The sequence below is a fragment of the Tetrao urogallus genome (genome assembly GCF_951394365.1).
Source record: "Tetrao urogallus genome assembly, chromosome: 11".
Classification (NCBI taxonomy): domain Eukaryota; kingdom Metazoa; phylum Chordata; class Aves; order Galliformes; family Phasianidae; genus Tetrao; species Tetrao urogallus.
The window spans coordinates 3,325,360-3,350,917 of record NC_136824.1 but is presented as its reverse complement, the minus strand read 5'-3'; the positions used below and the strand labels follow the sequence as shown (position 1 = coordinate 3,350,917).

The 25,558-nt window shown below is 46.8% G+C and overlaps 2 protein-coding genes across 16 annotated transcripts in view; one reads left to right on the top strand and one right to left on the bottom strand.

The window, feature by feature from the left end:
* Window positions 1–1,496, top strand: part of MEF2A (myocyte enhancer factor 2A) — a gene marked incomplete at both ends in the record, with an annotated part of 46,265 nt that extends 44,769 nt beyond the window's left edge. For all 15 annotated transcript variants that reach the window (XM_079540635.1, XM_079540634.1, XM_079540631.1 and 12 more), the window contains 2 exons: window positions 536–662; window positions 1,136–1,496. In XM_079540635.1, the coding sequence (XP_079396761.1) occupies window positions 536–662; window positions 1,136–1,496 (488 nt within the window). The remainder of the gene's footprint in view (window positions 1–535; window positions 663–1,135) is intronic.
* A 6,171-nt stretch (window positions 1,497–7,667) lies between these two features.
* LYSMD4 (LysM domain containing 4) lies at window positions 7,668–12,243 on the bottom strand (the record flags this gene model as incomplete). The annotated part of the gene is made up of 2 exons (XM_079541038.1): window positions 7,668–8,312; window positions 11,974–12,243. The coding sequence occupies 2 exons, from the start codon at window positions 12,241–12,243 to the stop codon at window positions 7,668–7,670; spliced, it is 915 nt and encodes a 304-aa protein (XP_079397164.1).
* Between the last annotated feature and the right edge of the window lie 13,315 nt (window positions 12,244–25,558).

Genomic DNA, 25,558 nt, shown 5'->3' with positions numbered 1-25,558 from the left:
GTAGCAGAGGCAGCAGCCAGGAGGTGCACAGTGTGTCTGGGGAATTGCTGCCTCCCATCTGAAGTACAGGTTTGATCTGGAGCTGAACCAGTCAGGTTTTGTTCAGTAAGTTCAGAGCAAGAAACACCTTTCCTTTCTATGACTTGTCTTAATGCTTCCTTTTTTGTTTCATTTTGAGATTTCCTTGCAGACTAAAATCTTCAGAAACATATACTTGTAAGGTGTGTGTGTCTGTGTGTATGTGTATGTGCATGCATGAAGGCTGCACCGGTGAGGTTAGAAGCAGCTGTGTAAGGCAGTGGCACGTAGGCAGGAATTGCAGAGTGCGGCTGGTGCTGTGTGTCCTGCTGTGGTGCTGCTGAAGTTGGGAGGACTTCCTCCAGGTATCAAAGCGTTCATCTGTGGGCTCCTTTGGGCCACCTGCCTTCAGCTGTTCTGGGCGGAAAGCCTTTGTCTGTATTTATATGTGTGTATGTATATGTAAGTACATATAAATAAATCTGTTAATACACTTTTTTATCTGTTCTTCCCTCAGATTACTCCTTGACTAGCGCAGACCTGTCTGCCTTGCAGGGATTTAACTCCCCAGGAATGCTGTCTTTAGGGCAGGTATCTGCCTGGCAGCAGCACCATCTCGGTCCAGCAACCCTCAGCTCTCTCGTGTAAGTAGATTTGTAATAGCGCAGTACTGCATGACAGGGCACTTCAAGGTGAATGATCTGCACTGGGAAATATATAACACGAAACATTTTGCTTTCTTTTCTGCCCCCAATGCATACATTGCTTTTCCAGTTGGCCCGCTGGCAGCAGTTCTGTGCCCATGTTGTACTGTATGTATCCTTTGTGGCCCTTCGCTCAGTCCTGAAGCTGACGTGCCGTATCCCTGCAGGCCCGCCTCCTTGCTGAAGTCACCAACACGATTAACTAATTAAAGGGCTACCTATTGCCCTTTGTGTTTTAACGTCTATAGAAATACTTGGGATCTTTAATCGATGCTTTCTTTCACGTCAGGAAGTGGCATTTATTTACATGCTTATTTCAAGGATGCCGAACCACACGGCAGGTGCATGAACTGTCGCTTTCTTTCCCATTCTCACGTTTTCTTATTTCTTCCTTTCGGTTTTCTTTTTCCCAGTACTGGCAGCCAGATATCTCAGGGTTCAAATTTATCCATTAACACCAACCAAAACATCAACATCAAATCGGAGCCCATTTCACCTCCCCGGGACCGCGTCACTCCCTCGGGGTTCCCGCAGCAGCAGCCCCCGCAGCAGCCGCAGCCCCCGCAGCCCCCGCAGCAGCCGCCGCAGCGCCAGGAGTTGGGCCGCTCTCCTGTCGACAGCCTCAGCAGCTCCAGCAGCTCCTACGATGGCAGCGACCGCGAGGACCCTCGCAGCGACTTCCACTCTCCCGTGGTGCTGGGAAGGCCGCCGAATTCAGAAGATAGAGAGAGTCCGTCAGTAAAACGAATGAGGATGGACACGTGGGTGACATAAACTCGCAGTGTTGCCTCTCCAGTTTTGTGTTCTCAAAATGAACTGTCCTGACATATCTAAATTTATAAATAAGGACATGAAATAAGTATATTTATATGTATATACATACGTGCATATATATATCTTCACATGCATATATATGTGCTAGTGTGTGTAGCATACACAGAATCATCAGGCACTTATTACAAACTTCTTGTATAGCTGCAGATGTCCCATGGTAAAACGTAACAGAACAATCCTGTAGGTATTGATCTAGTCTGGCACTTACCTGGACTTGTTGTTTTAATGATATAGCCTGTTTTGCAAAGAAACATTGTACCCGTATTATAATCCTACCACACTAGATTGCAGAAACCAAGAGGGCTCGCCTGTAGTAACGTCCCTGTGTGTTTTATTAAAGCTGTATGGTTACTTGTAGTTAAGAAATAATGCTTTGTAGCAGCAGAGCAGTAGAAAAGCAGGAAGAAGAAAGCAATACTGTACATAAAATGACCTTTATATTACCCCACCTGGCATGGGTCTCTATTGCAGAGGGTGCATGGAGAAGGGCTGATGCTAGAGAAAATAAAAAAACAAAAACCTGTTTTGCACGTGCAAAAAAAAAAGCGTATTGGGTCAAAGAAGTGATTTTTTTAACAAGTGAGAGAGAGACATAGAGAACTCGCATGAAATATTCCGAAAATATTAGCCTAGAAAATAGAACATTAACAAAATAAAATTAATATATTAAGTTATAATTGGAATATGTTTGACAAATTTGTTTTTACGTTCATACCTTTGAAAAATATAGAAACGGATTTTAGCTCATGTATATTTTATATTAAAGAAAACAATACCCTAATGAATTGAAGACTATATATAAAGTTATATACAGTACTTTTGAACACATTCTGCTATGAATTATTTATATAAGCCAAAGCTGTATGTTGTAGCTTTTTTGTAGAGTATAGTTTTATCTTATTTTGACTTTCTAGTTTTTGCTTTCAAAGATGAAAAGGAAAAACTTGCAGGCGGAACCTTGGGGGAAAAATAAGCCATGAACACTTATATGTAAATTTAAATTTGAGCCAAACTCTTTGTGTATATAGCATCTTAAATATATTATCACCTTTGGTGTAAGTACCTATGTATTGTACGTTCACCAGATTAAAAAGTATATTTTTGTGGATTGACGCCGACTTGAGAAAGGCGAGGTCCTTATTAAGTAGAGTATTCACTGTTTAATATTTACTATTTTGTTAAATATACTGTACTTTCTTTGGATTTTAATTATTATTAATATTATTATCCAGATTTTTCAGAGGGTGTATAAAGGGGTTTGTCCCCCTCACTGGTGGTGAATGTGTGCCGTTCAATTGTAATCTCTGTGCTGTATGGTTAAGCTTCATTATACATTTTATATATATGTATATAAATAGCAAAGTGGCAAAAAAAAAAAAAAATCCGGCGTTAAGTTCATCCTGCATAAATATAAAAAAATCTGCTACAACACATCTTAAGGCATCGTTTCAAAACTGCCTCTTCCGAGGAGAAAAAAAAAAACAAAAACCAGTGGAAAAAGCTTGACCTAATTTCTCCTGATAGGGAAATAACACATATCAGATGAGCACAAAGGGTTTCTGAAGTGGTAAGTGGTTTGGGATAAAGGGGCTTCAGAAGGAAACAGGCAGAGCCTCTTTGCTGCTTCCCTGAGGCACAGCAGGGCCAAGGCTTGCTCTGCATGGAGCTGTGGGGAGGAAGGGCAGCAGCAGCTCCTGGGAAAGGCTGCACCTGAGCAGCAGCAAACTGCAGGAGCTGGGAGCAGCCACCTGCAGGGGAACCAGCACTGCTCCAGGAGCGCTCCTGCCTTGGAGGCACCTCCTTCCCACCCCTGGCTCCACGCAGATCACCTTCCTGCATGTTCTTTTACGCCGGGAACCAAATTAAGTAGACCTTAATGAATTCTTAATGAATCACTGCTGGTAGTTCTGAGGAAAAAAAAGAAAGACAACAGTGCTATTTTGTTACTGAAAGCCCTGTCAGTAATCCCTGCTGTTTATAACATAATTTTGCCAGATTTCAAAAAATTAATTGATATTTTAGCTAAGGAGCGTGAGAAGCAAAAATCCCGTGTGAGGCAGTGGGGGCAGCTCCAGCGCCTTCATGGCTGCTGGCTTTGACGTGCGGCTGGAGAACCAGGCTGGTGCCTGCGGCTCTGCTGCTGTCACGGCCACTCCTGAGCCCCTGCAGCCTGGGTCACGGCTGAGCTGTGATGTCCTGCAGTTCCCAGGTGCAGGAGCCTGCAGAGCCTGCAGGAAAGGCAGACTTTTCTCACAGCAGCTCGTTTATTTCCCAAGTGACCGAATTCACTGACCACTGCGGAGAGCCTTTTGATGCTTGGAGAAGTTACGTGGTTTTTTCATTATTTATGCACATATATGAACTTTGCTGTACATCTGAGTGGGAGTTCTGCATTCACATTTACTGTCTATTTTCTTGTGTGCCTTACGAGATGGCTTTGCTGACTGTATCTCAATAGTCTTTATTTCTATGCAGGTTTGTAAACAGTGCTATTACTGTTTTCTTAAAGAAAAAGCTACATAAGGGTTAGAGTTTGTATTGAAATTGCACCTACGAATTAAAAAACCACCACGTAAGTTCCTAGGAACTGCTCACGGGACTGTTCTGGTGTTGCCCTGTGCCCCATCCCCTCCCACAGACTCAGCAGGAGACTTTGGCCACGTTCTCTCCTAGCGGGAGAACCTCACGCCACTGAATAAATGGGAAGCCTGGTTTTTAATAACAGGTAACTAACTTTGGAACATACTTTTTTAGGAATTGTAAAGATGTTTTATAATGAGAAAAAGACATAGCACAGATATTTCAACAGGTGAAAAATACTTTTTTTAACTAAGTAAATATATTGAAGTTTCAAGTGAATCCAATCCTAGTTTGAACCCATTGAAGCCTGAGTGACTTCAGATTTCTATCTGATCTTCTGTTGTGACAAATCACCTCTCCATCTCTGAGCTCTCACTGTAGTATTTAAATTCACATGTATTTGAAAATCCCCGTCAGGGATTTGTCAGAACAACGCTTCAGCCTTTCCTTTCACTCCAAGGACACTAAAGCATCCCAACCTTGCGAATTGCTGTGCGCACAAGAAATACATAGTAAATAAGGAACATAACAACTCCTAACAATCCATCACAGGAAGAAGTTAAATTAGAATGTGAAAGAAAGACTTCAATGTAAACGTTTAAATCTTAGTAGAAACTTTCTTCACTTTGCTGTGCAAGAGAACACTGCTTTGCTATATTTAAAATGGCTTTTTTAAAAGAGATTTATGTATTTGGTAAATGTTTGTAGTCAACAGTTCACAAAGAAGCTGTTCACGGTTTAATGATGATAAGCCGTTTGGCGGCACAAGCTGGACTTTGTTGCCATCCTTGAGACTAATCTTTTAAGAAAAAAATAAGTTAATCTCAATTTTTTCCCTGAATGTGTTGTTTTTTCTTCAATATACAATAAATATTCTAGTGAACTTTTTATCAAATGGTTAAGAAAAATGCTAGAGGTTGTTGTAAAATATTTGTATCCTGCATTCACTAAAGTAAAGATACTGGCTTTTACTGTGTACTCCAGCCTCTGTCGTATTTGCAGAGCACATCTGCCCACTCGTGCCCTCCTGCCCCCGCAGTACCCAACACCCTCATCAGGTTGGGTCCTGAAGTACCACTACCAAGCTGTACCCACAGCTGACTTAACGGAAGCGCTCTAAGGTTATAAAACACTTAGAGAACAGAACAACAGAAGGCAAGGTCGTACTTACGGCCTCCTGCCCCTCTCCGCTGGCGCTCCCTGCTGCAGCACTGCTGTGCTCCGTGTCCCACGGCCCCTCAGCAGCATCACCCCCCGCTCTGCTCTGTGTGCTGTGAGCAGCAGGACTCACAGCGCTGCTGCCCGGCCTCTGCAAAACAAATGCTGTGGCACAAAACAAACGTGACAGCACCACACGTTTGGGAATGCTTACATTTTGTAGCGCTCCGCACTACTGCTGCAAAACACATCTTCCTAAACAAAGCTTGTCCACCACACAGACAACAAACTGAAAAACACCCAACACGCAGTCTGGGGTGGGTAAGTGCCCCTTGTGCTTTTATTTCGTTTCACTTGATTTAGAAATGTAGCGATTCCCCTCTTCCCAACCACAAGGGATACCTTTCCTTCACAGAAGAAAATACGAGCCTTTTTTTCCCCATTACAAGACACTCTAGGTCCCTCATTCACAACTTAGGTTTGCCCAGGCTTTCCTAAGCCCTTTTTAAGGCTGCAGGAGCCCCACGGTGCAGGTGTGACACCACAGGTGTAACCACAGGGCTCTGCTTCGCGTAATGCTCTTTTCCCCCCACACCTTTTGTGCTGTGCAGAAGGTGCCATAAGGCTGCTCCCCTTACCCAGCTTCTTCACTTCTGATCAGTTTTAGGCAACAAAAGAAAGGCTTTGAAAACAAACAAACAAACAAACAAAAAAAACAGCACGAAAAACAACCAACAAACCCAAACCAACTTGCACATGGTTCATGCACAGACATTAGGTTCAGCATCAGAGCCCAACAACGCAGCCAGGGTCCCTAAAAATGCTGCCCTTGCTGTGACTGACCTTCCACAGCTCCCAGGCAGCAGTGCCCTCTGCTGCAAGGCCTGCAGCAGGCAAGCAGCTCAGGTCTGACTCCGCAGCTTGCCACAAATGGACTCTGTGCTTTTTTTCTGCAGGCATCTTCTCGAGCTTGCTGGGAACACAGTAAATGGCGGGAAGGCTGCAGTATGGGGCAAAGACAAACTGCCACACTGTGTGCCTGCTCACCAGCTCTGCCTCCCCTGCAGGAGCTCAGCTCTGTGCAAACAGCCCCAAGGCTCCCCATGACACAACCAGCTGGCTGCTGCTGAGTTACAGCCTGGATCCCCTCCCTGGGGATTTCATGCAACTGTGCCACAGCAGTACCTCAGCATTTAGCTCTAGGAGAGCTTACCTCTGTCTGCAGTCCCTGAATTTGTTGAATAAAAAGTTCTGAGGACAATTCTCTGCAGCAAAACTCTCTCCCAAAGCCTCACTGCTCCTCACTTCCAGCATGTAGTGTTCACTGACACAGCACACGTATCAGGCTTACAATACAGCTCAGCCACACAAACCTCCATTCACCCCCCATTTACTCAGAGTGGACAGGACTGTTCAGCATACAGATGCTTCCCAGTCCCCATCTAGAAAGCATCTGATTCACCTTTCTGTGACTACCTGACACAACGTTGGGCTTCTTTGTGGGTCTTTGTAGGTGAACTCAGCAGCACTCTCATTTGAAGCGTACAAACAAGGAAACTCAAGTCCTCGACTGTGATGTGACATCTGAGATGCACCACTGTGGATTTAAACCAAAAGCAGGTAACAGCTAGACTTCCCCACACCAAATAAACCCTTGAGAAGAGCACAGCATCCCACAAGCCTTACTCTGTTCTCGCCATCTCCTGCCAATATTGTGGACATCTGCTGCCAGCCCGCTGCGGCTCTGACAAAACCCTGACAGAACAAGGGCTCTCAATGAGCTCTGCCTGCACGGACATTGGCAGGAAGCCTCTGAAGGACTTCCACCAGGACAAAAGCTCTGGCCTCACCCACCCCACTGCAGGATTCAAACCATCCACTGCTTAACCATCGCGCACAAGATGTAGTGGTGAGGTGCTGCTGGTGTCCCTGTGCTGTGCCACACCCCAGCCAACCAATTAAAAGCCACTGCTTTTTGGGTTAGGCCTGCCAAGGCTGCCACGCTCTGCAAGACAGAAAAATGACAGTTCATTGAAAAAGATGAGTCCTCACCTCTACTCCAAGCAAAACGTATTTTCTTAAAAAAAACAAAACAGCCCCCAGCTTTCCAATCACACCAATACTGCACTCTGTCACAGAAGTAAAGGGTTCAGCTTCTTAGACAAAACCACTCTTAAGAAATACCTGAAGCAAGCAAGAAGAGCAAACTGCTTCAAAATACTTTCCCTCATCAGAGTTCACAAATGTTAAGCCAGTTGCCTGCTGGTCTTCACAAGCAACAGAGCATCCTTATTCTTCCATAAAATCGCATCTCCAGTTCAGTCAAGCTCAGAACTACATCGACTACTTTAAAAAAAAATAATATCTGTAGTGTTATCCCCCCGATTGCACTCGAGTCAGAGTCACCGTCTTATGGGCGCCCGTGCTGGGAGGTGAGGCTGTATTTGGCTGTGTCTCCCCCCTAGCATTTTTTTCTACAACTGAGCTTTGTAGTAATTTCCCTTCCAATCCATCTGTCGAAATATTTGAGGTTGCTGTTGTGTTGGAGGTGTGGGGCGCCGGGCCATTCTCTTGCGTTTTAAAATAGATGATATAAAATACCGGCAAGACAATTCCTACCAAGAGCATAATAAAAACTGCATTCCACCACTGGATTCCACAGTCCGCACCATTACTGCTCTCCCGCTTCCCCGGCTCGGCCAGCGGCCTCTCCGGTGGCTCCACGCAGAGCTCAGCACTCAGCTGCGCCTCCGCCTGCACGGCGTCCTGGATGCTCTTGTCGATGCCTTTGAAATAATCCACGAGCTGCCCGCTCTCAGCACAGCCGCTGCCGCCAGCGCCAGGCTCCGGCACGTCCACCAGCACCGCGCCGCTCTGGGAGCGCGCAGCCGGGAGCGGCCTCAGCTCCTTGCTGCTCTCTGTCAGCAGCCCGTGGGTCTTCACAGGGATCTTGATGGACTTCAAAGCGTACAGGTCCTGCTCCCTGATAAAGTTGTTGACGCGTTTGATGTCTGCAACCTGCAAGAACCAAAAAGGACATCGCGTATTAGTTCAAAACGACCCAACCTGTCACTAGCGTTGAAGCACGAAGTGGCTACAAAACCAGCCTGAAAATAAAAACAAGCTCTGTTTGCAAGCAGTTCACTGTTCTTCAGAGATTTCCAGTGGATGCAGACATGCTCCAGGTCCTGCAGCTTTAAGATGCTCCTGTTACATCCATTGCATGGACCCCCACCACACGGGCCCCCACAGTGCTTTCGCACCTCTTATGTAAGTTGTGCCTTTCTTACCAAGTTTTTCCCCTCTCTTTGCTTTCGTTACCTTTCTCTCCCTTTTTAAATCCAAGTTATAGCAAGAGGAGTCTTTAGAGCAAACCTTGTAAAAGCAGTTACACCTTAAACAGCAGACAAGTGCTGATGGTGATGGGAAAATTGCAGTGCGAGCAAGAGGTAAGCAGTAACAGCATCTCTGGAGCACACAGCAGCTCTGCAAGCAAGACTGCAGGCTGGGAGAGAGCAGCAGGCACCTCTCACACTGCTGAGCTTCTCCCCTGCATAACTGCTCCATGCAGCTCACTTCTCCACAGCTAGTACAAGGCCCTGGTGATAAACATTTAAAGCAATAATGTCCACCTGTGAGCAGCTCTGGATGTTGGTGTGTGCTAACAGACCATCAGCCAGGGGTCCACACCTGTGCCTGGTGTTTGCACCCAGCTCAGTCACTCAAACAGCAATGAGAACAGCAAGAAAGTACACACCACACATACAGCATAAGTCAACAAGGGCTGCTGGTATCAAAAAGCAAAGTCAGCAGGAAGGCAGCATTTCCTTATTTAATGTTAAGTAATGAGAAGGCAGCTTAATACAGTGTGCACAGATAACCCCCTACAACCTCTGTCAGATAACAACCAGGCCCCATTGCAAGCAGCAAACCAAGGCAGCCAAGCAGACATGAAAGAATCTTGAAGGAAAGGCTGAAGGAAGCAAAGCAGAGGGAACAGCAGGACCTGACTCTAAGAGACCCAACACCTCCGACATACCACACACAGAAAGTCCGATTTGCTCTTGTAGAAGTTTATCAAATTACTGCACAATGGTCATTCACTGCACACTCACAAATGTCAGGCTACAAATGAAACCAGCAAAACCATGAGGAGGGTTAAAACCAAGAAAGTGCTTTTCTTCCTGCAATGAGTGTCGTCAGCTCCAACATCACTTGACAGCTCACAGCAAAGATCTGCCCTTATAAAAGACAACACACAGGTAAGCAGAAGGCAGCCCTATGGCAGTTCCCAAAGAGCTGCGGCAGGAACACGACCCTCTCCTTGGTGGCTGCAGAATGGCCGCCCGCAGGCAACCCCAGGGACCACCTCAGCCAGGGGGGAAGGGCTCCCTGCCCTGCAGGGCTCTGCCTGCACAGCTGCACAGTTCTGCTCCCTTCAGCCCATGTTGTTAGGGAGAGCTGGTTCAACAGGCAGGTCTGCTATGTCACAGCTGAGCTGCAGGACTGCACTGAAAAGGAGAGGGGAGACGGATGCCCGAACGCCGTGTTTACTCTGCACAGCCTGACACGTCTGAAAATGGGGTGTTTAATGCAGATCCTAATCTGCTGCCCCTGCAGCTAAGGGAATCCTCAGCTGCTGGATCAGACTCCTCACAGCTTGCCTCAGCAAAACATCAGGAATTAAACTCTCCAAAATTACTTTGTTATGAAATAACAATCTGACACTAAGCCTCCTAACTGAAGCTGTGCCTCAATTTTCTGTTTTCTTCCAATGAAAACAGATTACTGGGACAGTAAACATCCCCTGCAGTGTCTGCAATCAAACTGCAACGCTGCGCTAAAGCTCTAGAAACAGAAAGTAGAGCAGCGCTCACACAAAAACAACAAAGCTGGTGGGAAAAATGTACAGCACTAGGCTGAGCAAGCCATTCAGGCTTATTATTTGTACTCATTTTTGGCTGCAGTGAGCTCCTCCTGTCCCAGCTGAAAACTATGCCAAAAGCAGGCCCAGACTATACGTGGTCAAGAGTAAAAATGAGAAGTTTGTCGTGCTCTGCATCTCTGCCAAGTTACCTGTTGCACAAACAAAACTTTCCTGCACTGACTCAATTCTCCCACCCCAAGCAGGCCCTGATGACTCTCAAACCAGTAACAAATTCTCTGGAATTCCAAGGAAATTTCAAGGAAAGCCCATCCTGGAATTTTTACACCGCCCACATTTTCTGCAGCTAAAAATCTTTGCTGACATCCCAGTAGTCTTTCAGGAGCTGCTCAACTGTGCAAATCCTACACACTACGTTGATACTGACCAGTGTCAGCCTGTAAATAGATACACAGATCCCCAGTCACAAGGATTTCCATCTCTCTTCAATGTAATGGGAACAAATCAGAAGTGTTTCTGAAGGGAGGGAGGCAGGGCGTTCTGCTGCGGGAGGAGCGTGCTGACTGCCTGAGTGCTCCTCGCTGACACCACAGGAGCCACACTCACGTTTTCTCTTAAGAGAACCAACTATTGCTGGTAATCTTCCTTTAAGTTCAGTGAACTGCTACGATGTGGCACGAGTGGCAACAGCTGTGATTGTTATCTGCTGAAGAAGAGTACAGAGCTGCTACAACATCATCAGCGCCACTGCTCGCAATCAAAGCCTCTTTAAGCCCTACCAGCCTTCACAAGCACCAGCTTCAGCAGAACCCAGAAGGGCCTTTGTTTTGTTTTTGTTTCTAAGGGATTGGGAGGGAAGGAATTGTCTCAGCTTCTCTAAGCCCTCTTGCTTCAGCTGTACCTTACAGCTGTGCTATTAAGCAAGACAGTGCAATAATATTGCAACAGTTCAGCAGTACCATGTCATTATCACCAACCAGGCCACCGTCCAAATGCTTGCATTATGCAACTTCTTAATCACAGCCTAGCTTGTGGATAAAGGAGCTTGTAGGTAAAGGAGACTCGAAAAATAAAGCTGTAACTGCTAAGCAATGGGGTATTCTTAATATTCACATCAGGTCATTAAAACGGTCATCATTTTTCCCCCACATCAAACTCAGAATGTGTGTTTTTCAGTATGTTCCAACTCCAGAGACAGTCTTCGTGCGTGTGCTGTTCTCTGCCTGCAGCTGGCTGAGCCACATGCACCTCTGTGTACTGCAGGAGCCATCGAAGACCCCGCACAGCAGCTCTGTGACCCACAGTGGTACCTCCCCTCTTGTAGGTCCATCTCAGACCCAGCATTTTCCAGCAATATGGAAGCTCATCCCTTTCAAAAAAAAAGAAACAAAAAGGGAAATCTAGCCCAGGCCCACCAAAGCAGCATTTCTTAACGCTGTTCAACTCATTTCAAACCTGTAACCCTGGAGAGGGCAGTGCTCTCTCCCTCACTTCTGTGCTCAGCTTCAACTTTAAGCCCTCGAATAAATACAAATATTACTTTGCTGATGTCATCCAAACTAACAAGTAAGCCAGGCCACATGGGATGACATCTTCCATGGCTGTTAGCTCAACAGCTCTTTTTTTTTAACCTTTCTCCAGCTCCCTTTCTCCCAGCTGTTGACCATCCACGAAATACACAGGGCAAACGCTGTCAGACAGCAAGGAGCCTACACACAATTCTGGGAAGTACTCTGCATGCACAACACATCTCTAAAAGTAAAGAAAACAAAAGCAAACAGAGATAGCTCTTACTTTGCAACCATACTGCAGGGCAAGCTTGTTCAGACTGTCGTCCTCAGTGATGTCTCTCTCCAGAAGCACCACATCCCCAGCTCTGCCCCGTGCATTGCTGCACTGCCGCTCCCTGCCCCTGGGCCGCAGCTCCATGACGTTGAGCTCCTCGTCTGACGACTCCTCTGAGTCAGAGCGGCCATTTGGGAACACGTACACTTGCCCTCCCGGGTAGCTGTGGATGGAAACAGGAGCCTGGAAGGGTCTGGTCCGGCTCTCGTTCAGCCTCATCTTCTATAGCAGCACCTGCAACAAAACAGACGTCACAATTTTTCATGATGCCATCTCTTTTTAAGGTCTGCCACGGGACAACGCTTCGCTCCACGTCACAAATGCTAACGTTTCCTAACAATAAATACGAGAAAGCCACCCCTTCACTTAAGGCAGGAATCTTTACTACGGCAACGATCCCTCGGAACAACGGGGCCGAGAGCACCGCGTCCAGCCCCAGCCGCACACGCTAAGGACTGAGCGGCGCTACCTGAGGAGCCCTCAGTTCCCCGCAGAACCGCTCGGCGTTACGGAGACGCGCAAACCGCACGCATTCCGAGCCCCGGCCACGCGTACCTGCGACCCGCGGAACGCCGACAAGAAACGGCCCGAGCGCTTCGCCGCACGAGGCCGCAGCCGCCCGCCGCCCCTCCGTCAGCGCTCAGCCCTGCGCTGTGGCCGCGCTCGCGGTCGGAGCGGCGCTGCCCGCATCCTCGCGCGGCTCCGCGAGGCCCCTCGGTCCGCCCGGCGCGGCCTGCCGCCGCCTCCCGGGGAACGGGCCCGGCCGGGGCGGGCGGAGCGGCTCGGAGGGGCCTCGGCCCGACCGGAGCCCCGCCGTCACGGCCCGCCGCTCTCGGTGCCTGACCCGCGGCCCCGATCCCGACGGCCCACGCCGCCGTCCCGTCTCCCGACCCCGCGCTGCCCGCCGGCCATCGGCCGCGCGCACCGACCTAACTCCGTCTCTCCCCGACTCCGTCTTCCATTGGCTGGCGGCGCGGAAAGGCGGGACCTCAAAGCCACTTGACCAATGGGAAGCGGGGAAGGGCAGCGCACAGAGGTTGGTTGAGAGGTCGGCGCTGGAACGCGCCGGGTGAGGCGCCTCTTAAAGGGCCCGCGCCGAGGGAGCGCCGTGGTTGCGCCGCGCGGGTTGGGCGCGCGGAGCCGGCAGCTCCCACGTGGCGCCTGCACACCGACATGAGCTCCTTCCCAGGAAAAGCCAGACTTAATCACATCCCGATAAAGAAAAAAAACTTCAACGAAGATCTCGGTTCAGGCTTTCCAAAAAGAGCGCGAACAGGAACAAGGCTCCCTCCTCCCCCCTCCTGTGATTGCTTTAAGCTCTTGCCCAAATCCAGAACTGCCGTTCTCTTCACCCCTTCTGCTTTGTCCCCATCTATGCAGGCTGACTTCAGGAGCATTCTCATTTCGCTCACATTCCTTGTATCGTGTTTCCCTTTAAGCAGCCTACTAAAAACTTATTTAATCACAATAAAATCTATTATTTGCATTTCAGACCGCTCAGCGACAGTCCGCTACCTTCAGCTGGGAAGCCAGGGGCTGAGCGCACAACTTGAAAGCAGCTCTGAACGCTGCATTAAAGCAGCCATCCGAGGGCCGTTTCACACATCCCAGCACATTGGCTCACCAGCACTGGCTGCTGGGCTGCAGCTGTTCAGGTTGGCACCCGGTGGTTTCCAACTGCCCTGAATTCACAATGGTGAAAGCTGCAATTCATAAATCACCATAACTGTGAGCCATGATTTGGGATTAATAAAGCGAGTCAGAGGGAAATCATTCACCCATTTCCTCTGCCGTATGGGTTATTAACAAGAAAAATGTAGAATGAAGAGCAATCAATAAAAGAGGAGGTGGGAGCCCTCACAAATACTGAACCATAGCCCTGATACAGTGCAAGTTAAAGAAATACTTCTTTAGCATCTGCTTCTTAATTTCAACCAGTCACTTCCGTTCAGTCGAGCATAAAGTGGGAAAGACTCCAGAAGAGCACTGTGAGGCAACAGAAATCTACTGATACTTCTGGTATCACTGAATTGCATTTCAGTAAAGTTACCCTCCATTTTAAATGTAGAAATATGAGCCAAATAGAACAAAATAATAGTCTCCCATGTCTGGAGTGACTGAGCTTACCTGAGTACTGTGTACACATTTGATTGAATTACATACAGCAACATGTTTAAGAGATAGATACACCATGCACACCACTTAGGAAAGAAAACTTCAGTTAAATTAAGTTAATATCAGGCATATACTTAATACAGTTAACTGAGCTATGGAGGTTACTCGAAGTGCATGTTTGGTAGCACTGGGCTCCACCTCACCTCTTAGAATGATCTCTCCAGTTTGCAGGGCATGTCCAGCTCAGCAGGTTCCAAACTCAGCCACAGGCAGTTCCACACACGAGCACTCCTGCCACCGACAGCCCGCGAGGGGTCTTGTGTTGAAAACAAGGAACAAAGTGATGGTTTAGGGGTCACATCTGGAAAGAAACACAAAACCTGTGTTCACGCTGTTGTGTAGTAGCAGCCACAAGACCTGGCTTACAAAAAGCTTCACACCTTGTCCGTAGGGGAATTCCCAACTGAGGGGCAACCGGACCCAGACAAGACCAACATCTTCCTTACATAAGGGTACACCCACTTGCAAGGTGACACCCAGCCCTGCAGCATGGGGCACACACAGTGGACACAGTGGCTTGTAGTGCTGGCCAGAGAGAAGCTTGCTATTGCCTGCAAGGAGAAGCAGATTTTGTCAACCCTCTGAGTAGCATGTGAAGCTGTGGGCACACTGTACCTCTGACTTCTTCCAGGCAAGAAGCACAGCTCTCATGTCCATCCTTGCAAGTTTTTTTCTCCTCCTTGTAACACAGCAGGCATTACAATAAGCATTCATCACTCATCTCCAGCTCATCAGATTAGTCCCACCTATGACAACTAAGTTTGCGACTATGCTGTGACTCAGGATTGAGACTTTCATCTTGGGAACCACAACGCAGATCTAAACAGAACTGCCGTCTCCTGGAGGAGATAATGTGTCCTTGTTCAGAGACCTAGTTCTGTGCTTGGCTGCCCGCAAGGAGCACCATTTGGCTCAGGCTGCCTGGTCTATGTGATAGCAGAGAATGAATTACTTAAGAAAAAACAGATATTTACTCTTTATATAAAAACAAATGACAAATTAAAAGTGGTTTTAATTTTGAAGTTCATATTTTGAGATTATGCCAAATCCTGGAACCCATACTCCACACCCTGTCCTTCTAGAGGAATTTGGCTAGGGAACACACCGTAAGATTTGTTCCCTTTCCTCTCCTTTACTCTTAAAGTCCTGAGTACTAGTAAAATCCTGCTCCTCCACCCCCCTTCCTGCAACTGGTAAATTGTGAAGAACAGGAATGTTCCTGGGAAGAAACCCAGGCTGAATCGCATTCAGAACAAGTCAGAGATTTCTTGCATAGCTGAAGCATGTGTTTGCAATCCCCAACTGCTGGAGCATGCAAGCCCTGCCAGCATATATTGTTCCTTCATATATTCTCAGAGAGCTCTTAGTGTCTAGGGCACTCTGTGGACAACATTCCACTGAGGCACAACTTCTTGGCCCATCTGCTAATGGTGCCAGGGACAAAAAGGCTCTTGTGTAGGTATGGCAAATAGGCAGCACCACTTTTCCATGAAACTACGTTAGTGATGGTCGGAGCCATCGGTCTGCATGATGTCCTGAGCCACAGACTGGCTCCATTTGAGCTGGCTTACCTGCAAGGCAAGGTTTCAGGCAGCTTCTAGGACTGGTTAGCTCTGGTAATAAGCATGTGCAGCCCCAGCAAAGTACTGCCCAGCAAGGAGGGACAAAACTGTGAGAACTGTAATGAACGTCCAGAAGTTATCTGGTAACTGCTGGGAACCAGCAGACAGCCAGTAGCTACACACAGCCTGCTCTCCCTTCTCCTGAGAGCTGCCACTAGCCCAGAGAGAATTTAAATTAAATCTAAATGGAATGGTTCAAAACAGGAACATGACGTGGCCAAGAAGGGTGGGAAGCCGGGGACTGAGACACTGGTTGGAAGAACACTGCTTCAGTGCATACAGGAAGAAGCTTTTGTCCTTGGCATCATGCAGTGTGCAGTACACTACAGGAGCACAAAGTGAGTCTTCACTCAAGCTGGTGCTGGTACTGGGGAAAGGCAGGTTGATGAAAGCATCACTTGCCTTTCCAACGACCTTATCATGTGAGCAGAGCTTGCCAAGAGCTGTCTCTCATTCTGCACTCCTCACAGCCTGAGCCAACAAGCCTGAACACCCTGTGCTGATATCTGATATTGCTCAGCATTGCATGGCAGTCTCGAGCACTGCAGATGCATCCTTTCAGAATGGACGATGACTTCTGTGTGCTTTTCTGCACACGGCATGCTCCTTGCTTTCTCCAGCTCATCTAACTTCCAAACATGTCCAATCCAACTTTGTAATTTCTTAAATGTGAAGAACAGAGAAAACAGAAAGGTCTTCCAGTTCAAGATCTTTGACCTCAGTACCTGAAATGGCTGTGCTGTGCTTAGCTTGGCTAGTTTCATTCTCCCAGGTAGGGTTCCCACGTCTGGTGCATGGCAACAGTAATGAGCAAGTAACACATGGGGGCAGCAGCACGCTTTGCTTTCTTGTCAAACATGCAGGAACTCGTGGTTGTGGCATCCTTACAAGGTCTCGTGGAACTGAGGTGTCCCAGGATTTGAGGGTCACTGTATTGGACACAAGACCAGAGTGACAGTCACGGCTGATCACACTGTGGGAAATCCTTGAAGAGAGGATCTTTGCGGCCTCACAGCCCAGAAACCTGTGCCTGTGTCACTGCATCTGGCCTTCCTCCTGTCCCTGCAGTTCCAGTGCAAGCACTCTGTGCTCATGTTACAAAGTGCATTCAACTGGCAGACAGTGGCACCATTGTCTGCAATGGCAAATATGGAGGAAGTGAAAATCTCAGGGCTCAGTGGCTCAGTTCAGACCCTGCTGCCCACCACTGCAGCAGCCTGCTGAGCTTGTTGCACTGCAGGCAGGATGGAGTCCAGCATATGCCACTCAGTGGGGTGAAATGAAAAGGATGCTCTCATTTGACTGCATCAGAAGAAAGATGCAGGGTTCACATGACATCATTTATTATCTTAGAGATTCTGAGTGTTCAGGTAATAGGGAAAAGCCTTAATCTTGGCAGTGAATGTGGTAAAGGCTACGTTTTCAGAGTAGGAGCATTTAGGTCAGGGAAGTGGTCCTAATTTACACTGCAAGGCTCTGTGATTGATTGTCTGACACCAATATTTCCACAGCAGGATGTCCTTCTTGCTGCTGGAGGTGAGCAGAACTTCAGGAGTTGCTTGTGCACCTGATATTCACCTGGTCTCTCACATCAGCACCGCACACTGTGTGAGTACACGTGGTGTCTGAGTGGTTACCCAAGCTGATGCTCAAAATGGCAAGAAATAAAAAACAGCAAAAAGAATCCCAGAGAAATGATGATGGGTTGATTATAATGAGGAATAGGACACAAACCAGCTCAATGCCTCATGAGTAATTAGAAAATAATCATCAGACAAATGGCCAAATAGGAAAAGCATTTTCTGTAACTAAGGCTACTACTTTAATTGGAAAGTGCTGTTAACACAACTGCATGATGGAGGCGAGAGCAATAGCACAACAGGGCTGTTGCAGATCTGCAAGTAAACAGCTGAAATGCATCTCTCAACTTCAATCTGTGACTTTCTGAAGCCAAAAGAACAACTTTAAATTTAAAACTGCTGTTGGAGCTCATGCTTCAGTTGGGCTTTCTGCCAGGACATGCAAAGACTTAGGGCATTAAGAGTCTCATGTAGAAGAAAAGACAGTGAGGAGTCATTTGAGCTGGCTAGTAATGCACTGAGATGTAGCAAGATCTGCCTTCATTCCCTTTAAGCTAACTTGTGGGGAAGGAAATTGGAAAAAATGAGATTGTATCACTTATAACTCTTACAGCAAATCTAGGGCTGAGCACAGCCTTGGCCGATACAACTGTGTCCTGCATACAGAGCAACAGAAGGGTCACTGCCCCAAGCTGCCTCTGCCCTTTCAATAGCTGGGCAGTGAGGTGGCCCCTGCAGGTGCCCAAAGTGCTAATCAAGCATCATTAAAGGTATCCAAGGAACTGTTCTGACAGCTGTTGTCTTCTATTCACTTTGAACCATAATCTCAGGGAACTTTTGTTCTTCCAGAGAGTTCAAAGTATTCATAAATCCACAGCCATGCAACGCTTTAATGGTACCTCTGCTATTCCCTGAGTTGCAGGGAATTAACTGATTCACCCATGGCTGATGCACACAGCACAGCTTGATCCCAGCACTGGGAAACTGGGGAGAGCAAGCATTAAGCAATAAAAGATGTGTCTGACTGTCAGTAAAGATCTAGTAATGCTGCATTTACAGTGAACAGTAGCTCACACGTGAGCACTACCAGCATGATCACCAGGTACCAAACAAAGCACAACCAGCCAAATCTCCTACATAAAAGGAGAAAGAGCTGACCAATGCCTTTTTCTACAGGCTGTGTCCCTCCTGGTTAATGCTGCAGTTCCCTAGATCTATTGCATAGGCAGGGTTTCAACAGACAGCCTGAGAATGATTACCAGGAGTCTATGTGATCCTTCCCTGGGACTCTTCACTGCCAGAAGCTGCTGTACAATATTCCCAACCATTTCCCTAACTATCTGACATGTTGGACAAAATTAAAGAAACATGGGCCTTGGGCTTCAAGATGACTGGGAAATAGCTAATCAGGCTCTCAGCTGAGCCAATTCAAGGAAGAACATCATCAGCAATACATTTTCTCTAATTGGAGCCAAGGAATGGGTACGTTCTCATGGGAAAATCTTCCCCTTTCCTCTAGGCCACATGGACCATGAAGAGAGGGGCCCCAGTGGGCAGCACAGGACGTCTACCATAGTGCTGGGGACTTACTTAGATGATAAAGAAAAAGAAATGCCACAAAAACGTTCCCTTTCTTTTTTAGACAAGTGCTAGGAAAGCCTCTACAGCTGCAGGAGCTCTTGCACTTCACATGCTCATGCAAGTGGTGGGTAAGCAGTCTAGGGAGGGTAGCAGTCTAGGCTGCGTTTACAGCTGCTCATGGGCCCACAGCTGGGGCTCACCATGTAGACACCAACCTCGTAAGGAACACTTTGTACGTCCAGGATCCAGAATCAGGAAGGGAGTTTCACCACGGTCTCCTCCACAAAGGTCAGAGAGAAGCTGGTTCCTGGGTTGTGCTCATGAGGAGATCACCAACATGGTACACAGGAGAGTGGGTGCATGCTGGCAATGATCCCTGGCCTTTAAAACTACCAGGATCCCATGCCCTTCTCACTTTCAATTTTGTCTCTCTTTGTACTGAATTCTGAATACATACAAGTGAAAAAAAAAAAAAAAAAAGAGTGAAAAAAAAAAAGGAGGCTGGAGAGGAACTACTATGAGAATTAAAGCGATAGCAGCAAGATGAACACCACACAAAGCCACCCCTCTTGCCTCACTCCTTAAAATTGAAAACACCTCTCTATTCTTCCCCATTTATTACTATAGGAAAGTGCATTTTTGAGTCTTAAGGACTTCTGTGTCTAAAGAGGTGGCACTGGGGCGTGCTGCTGTACCAGTGCTGAACTTTGGGGTATCCCTGCTTCAAGTTACTGAGGGAAAATCACAGTATAAGTGCTAGCTATGGATCTCAGCATGATCAACATTGGACTTTAAGAACCTGCACTTACAAACTCCTTGCCTGGCAGGGAAAGAAATCTATCAAAACACTTTCAACTTACCAGGAAGCTCACACCAGCTACTCTTTGTGGAAATGTCAAGGGAACAAGACCTCATCCCAGATGGCCAGAGAACACTAGGTGCTGCTGAACAGGAGGGGAAGATGCTGTACAACACGTGGCACCTGAAGAAGTGAGAAAAGCCAGGGCAGCTTCTTGGTCCAGGAGATAAATCTTCATGCCTTTTTATAGATATGATGCATTTACAGATATTTCCAGAAAGGGGCAGTAGAGACCAAACCCACAGGGCAAATAGGAAAAGACATCCTCTTCAGGAAGAAATACACATAAAGAGTGAGAATTGCTTACAGTGGCTTTTCCTTGGCATAGAGAGGCTCCACCATGCCATGTCCATTCAAATAAAACCAGCAGGACTTACATAGGCCAAAATGGGGCTGCTTGGTGTAACAACTGCAGTTTGCTCTGAGATGACTTCCTTTACCTGCTCTTCAGGAGAGCAGTAACCCTGCCTATGTTTCAAATACAGATACTGCATGGGCTGCATGAGCTGGCACAAGGCTTTCCAATGCATCAGAGGAGCACTATATTATGTACTACATAACACAGCCAACCCTAGAGCACCAAGGTTTTCTGTCAAGCTCACAGATACTTATGCCACTGCTCATCACTAACACAATTTCACTTCCATCTGACCTTGAACGAGTGGAGACATGACAAAAAGAGGTGCTTTTAAAATCAAGACTCTCAGCAACTCATGTTGTTAAAGTCTGAAACAGGAAGGCCTGTCTCTGCACCTTTTTTACAATCTCTTCAGATTCTCCTGAACCACAGAGCAAAATTCTAAAGCTGATTCAAGTTCTTTACCTGCAGAAAACCCCACATGTTTTACTTACTTCAAACCACCTATTTTCAGCTCTTCATTGCTGCATTATGCCATCCTCTTGCATCATACATCATCCACGGAGGAGGGAATGTTTTTGGCAGTGGAATGCCCAGAAGCCCCAGCTGTGGGACAATACAAGCAGGCACAAACCATGCAGCCAGTCTCTTCCTTAAAGAGTTTCTAGCCTAAGAATAAGATTTCAAAACAGGGAGAAGAGCAGGGAGCAACATCAGGTGAGAGACAGCTATCTGCAGCAGAGGAGGTGAGGCAGTAACAGCTTCATCGGGAAACCAAGAACCTTTTCTGATCCTGCACACAGCATAGCACAACACACCAACAATCTGGCTGCAGACCGAAATCTTGGCTTCCCCTGAAGCCAATGGCAAACATCCCACTGGCTTCAGTGGGAGGAGGACTTCGTGCCAGATCTCGTGCTTCCCATTCCTTTGCCGTAGCCATGAGAGCAAGCTTTACTTCCAAGGCAGTGTCTGCAGCTAGGGCCTTCTGGGACAGGAGAATGGTTCTCCTTGCCACCTGACAAGTATCAATGGGAAATAAAAGACTTCTTTTTAACAGAAAACTTTACTGCCCCGGGTAACAAGCTGCTTAGTGATATGAGACTCTCCAGCCTGAATTTTTTTTTTAGGTTTCAATGTCTGTCTACAAGGTACACAAGAGCTCAATCATACAGCTTTTGGCCCTGGTGGGGACACTAGTGGGAGAGGTGGCACGAACAGGGTTATGCAGCTGGAAACCCTCATCTCTCCTGTCTTAATATCTCTCAACCCATACCATCACATGGCGGTACAAATGCATAGTGTGACTTATAGCAACATGGCAGACAGGAAAATTAAGATGGCCCCTTTTACAGAAAGCGTATCCCAGCTGCTTTTAGCACAGCAGAGTCAATGGCTATTTGAGGAGTTGAAGAAAAGGATGCTGGCAGAACTGTATGCTGACTGCACAGGGCTCTCTGTGTTTGCTCTGGCATGAAAGGTTACTTAGATCACTGTGCAGCCTGGAGATGGAAGGTTCTGGTTCCTATCAACCTGGCAGACTTGGTATAGCACAAAGGGGATGTATGTTCGGCTGTTGAAATGAGCATCTTGAGATCTCCTAGCTATTTTTGAGGTGGCAAGGTCAGGACTCACATTCCTTACAAACCTTTGCTTTCCTTGGCAATAATCAAGGGTGCTGTTAGGGAAATCCTGGTGGGTGTTTTGTGATCAGTCAAGCACAGCAGATTACATTACTGGATGGTGTATACAGGACCTCCCATCTTCTAGACATAGTGGAACAAGTCTGTTTTCTCCAGAAATTCTGGAGTCACCAGCATGGGTGCCGGCCACCTGTATTAATTCTTGGGTCATACAGAATGTCTACCGGTCAGACTGATGTCTATACAGCTGACTGTTTGCATATCAATTTTAAAGGCAAAGGAAATTCTTAAAATCCCACAGCACAAATGTGCACTGCTACAGAAAAGCAGGTGGAGATGTGCCAAGATACAGCTCCTCAGTTGCTACCCCTCTAACAAATGCCCTGCGAGGAAAACTGGAAAGTATTTCATGAAAGAGCAAAGATAACATAAGACTATCCGGCAAAGGCTGGAATTTAATATTAATGGCTTTCCTCTAGTCACTGTATTTCCTGTTCCTAACTTAACCCACTCAAATCACCAATGGTCAGAGAAGGGCTATAAACTTTTCCACATCTAAAAACCCCTTCATTGGAAGATCTCAGAGAACTTGGCAAGTATTAAGGACTGCTGCAGAATGGCTGTCCTCAGAGGATACTGTCCAGGTAGTCAGCGCACAGAAGCCTTTTTGGCTCCCAAAGCCAAATACTGAAATTTAGGTTCTGCCCATCTCTGCAGGAATATCTTCCTGAGAGGAGCTGAGCTTCCCTTCAATTCATGCTCCACATTCAGTGTGAGAAATACCTTCCCAAGAGACAGATGGGCAACAGATACACAACAGTGATGTGACTGGTGTCATTTCAGCCTACCAGCCAATTTAGAATCTTGCTCACAGAGCTTCTCAGGGGTTACAATGGAGACTGCTCATGCCTGTGCATGGCTCAGCTGCTGGTATTTCTAAGCAGCTCTGTTCAACAATAGCACAAGGAAGTCTGTTTTGATAGTGAGCTGGACTAGGCCCCATCTCCCCACCTCTCCCTGCCAGCTGATACTTGCCTGCTGGAGTCCAAGTATTAGTTAACATGGGTAAGAAGTGCAGAATTTTTCTCTTCCCAATCTTGTGGTCTCTTGGTGATCCTACTGTGCCACCCACACCTCCCTTCAACTGGGCAAAATACCTGAATTATGAAGTTGACTTGCCAAGAGAAATTTAGACCAGAAACATCTCTGGAAAGATGGGTCTCACCAAGGGCTACAGCCTGCAAAAGAGCACAGCGCTGGCTGGGGCACGTGGCTGGGGAGAGAAGCATTAGTCACTGCCTGCCTCATGTTCGGCCCTCTCGGACAGTCTCCTCTCTTGGAAGATGCACTGTTTTGCCTGTATGACTGTTGGCAGAAACTAGTGAGCAGAGCTGGTTGAAAATTTTCCATCAAAACAATATTTTTGAATTGCCAGAAGATACTTTAAAAATTAAGTGGAAAAATCAGAGGAAAGGGCCTGGGTTTTGGCTGACGTTGGTGGTTAGAAAATTCTCAAACTTGAGATTTTTTTTAGCCAAAAATGGAAGCATTTGGGGTGAGGTGGGGAAGGAGAGAGGAGCAGCCTGGCAAGACTTAGCGGTGCCCTGAAAAACATATAAGACATTTTTTACAAATACGTTTTTGTCAGGGTTTTTTGTTCTTTTTGTTTTGCTTTGTTTTGGTTTTGTTTTTTGCATAGTGAATGATAGTTCTGTTTTAGACCCATTCTACAGGGATACTGGAAAACAAACTAATGTGCTTTTTCCTTTCTTATGCTATACTCATATGCCCTTACGGTATATGCATAGGCAGCACTTTGTCTAGACAGATACATAAGAAACACCAAATCTCATAGGATCTACTTCCAAAACTTCTACTTCCAAACCTACCTCCAAAAACTGAAGCTCTGACAGTAAGGGACATATGCACACAGCTGATTCTGCTCTGAGTTTGTACAGCTGATGGAAAGGCTTGATAAACATTGCCTTGCATACAAATAACCTAAGCCATGAGGACAGACAAGGAAAAGGCACTGCTTGCAAAGGTATGGCACACACAGCTATTGCAAAATTGTCCGTACTTAATAGGCAGCAACAGACAATATGTTGCTAATGGCACTGCAGAGACAATGGCACATAAATACCTGGAAGCCACAGAAAGCTGTTTTCCATCTTGCTAACACAATCATGCATGTTTTTCTTCTTCCCTTTTAAATTATTTCTTCAGCAAAACATGACTGAGAAAAGGAAACAACTTCTTCACTCCTGGGAAATGCAGCTGATGGCAGTACTTCTCTGGCTGTGTCAGCGTCTCGTCCTCAAGATGTGGTAAGCATGTTACGAAATAAACTGGGGAAGCTGTGAGGAAGGGTGACTGCAGCCTTGGAGACCTGCTGATGCCTGAGGAGTTCAGCAGGAGGACCCCCCCTCCTCGACACAAACCTGGGCATTAAGCAGAGGTGACAGCGCGGAGGATAACACTGTGCCAATAGCACAGAAGTTGAACTACATCAATAAGAAAAGTAAGAGGTTTTTAGGCAGTGAGAGCAGAGGAGGTTCAATTTACAGTGACTTCCTAAGGAATTAGACCATGATTCTGGACAGGATTTTTATTTTAGACAACACTTCATTTTTTTAAAGGACTAGTGCAACTTAGATGTGGGTTTCATACCTTTTCCTTAATGAGAGCAGCACCGGGGGAAGCACGCTCAGCAGTACTGACGTGTCCTGGCAGGGGCTCAGACTGCTGCAACTCGCCTTGCTGACAGGCCAAGCTTGACTCTCATCCCACGACAACCAGGGGTTACAGTCCCAGCAACTTCCACCACAAGCAGCTCTGGCTCTCAGCCGCCAAAGTGATAAAAGACTTCTTGTGTGATCATCTCAGGAGGCAAGTTTGATGCCAAACAAAGCTGCAGTCTGGTTGGGTCTTTCTGCCATCAGAGACAAAATCAAGGGGAAAAATGCAGAGCTGGGGAAATAAATGGAAGCTGCTAAGTGTTCAAATAATGTCTTTTCCAAGAAAATGAAAAAGACAAATAAGAAAAACCCCAACACAAGAGTGGCTTGTCTTGCTTTGCTCGCCAGACCCAGGTAGTGCTCAACTTTGTGTTCCATTAGAGGACACCTCCTTTTCAAATTCTGAACTGTTTCACTGCCTGTCATCACAACGGCTGCAGAATGATGCTGTATGCAATGACCCTACAGAAAACTGCCCACAGTCTTTTGATAGCTGATGCTTTCTGGGAGCAGAAGCAGACATACAGACTGGCACGCTACCAGCACTCTCCTGCTGAACGAATCAGCATTTCCCTCCCTCTGCCAGCCTGTGTTTTGAGCAGTAGCCAAGCTTGGATTTGGATCCTGCAGTTCAATTGCTGTGTGGGGCATCCCAGAATTGATGTGGATTTTATCCTCTGCTACTTTCAATGACAAAAAATGTATCTGTGGACAGAAAACCAATGGGAGATATCCCTTTCCACTCCCTGCTAGCATGGTAATCACAACACAGGCTCATTCAAAAGAAGCACACATTCATCTCCGTACCTTTTCAGATTGTTGCTGCCAATAATGGCAAGTAGCTGCTTCGGGAATCTACCTTTTCCCCCACGACCACCTGCAGTCTGTAAGGTCTTCAGAGGAGAACCATTTCTTTGCATATGGCCTTCATCATCCATGTCTGGTTGCAGCATGCAAATGCCACTGCACAAAAAACAC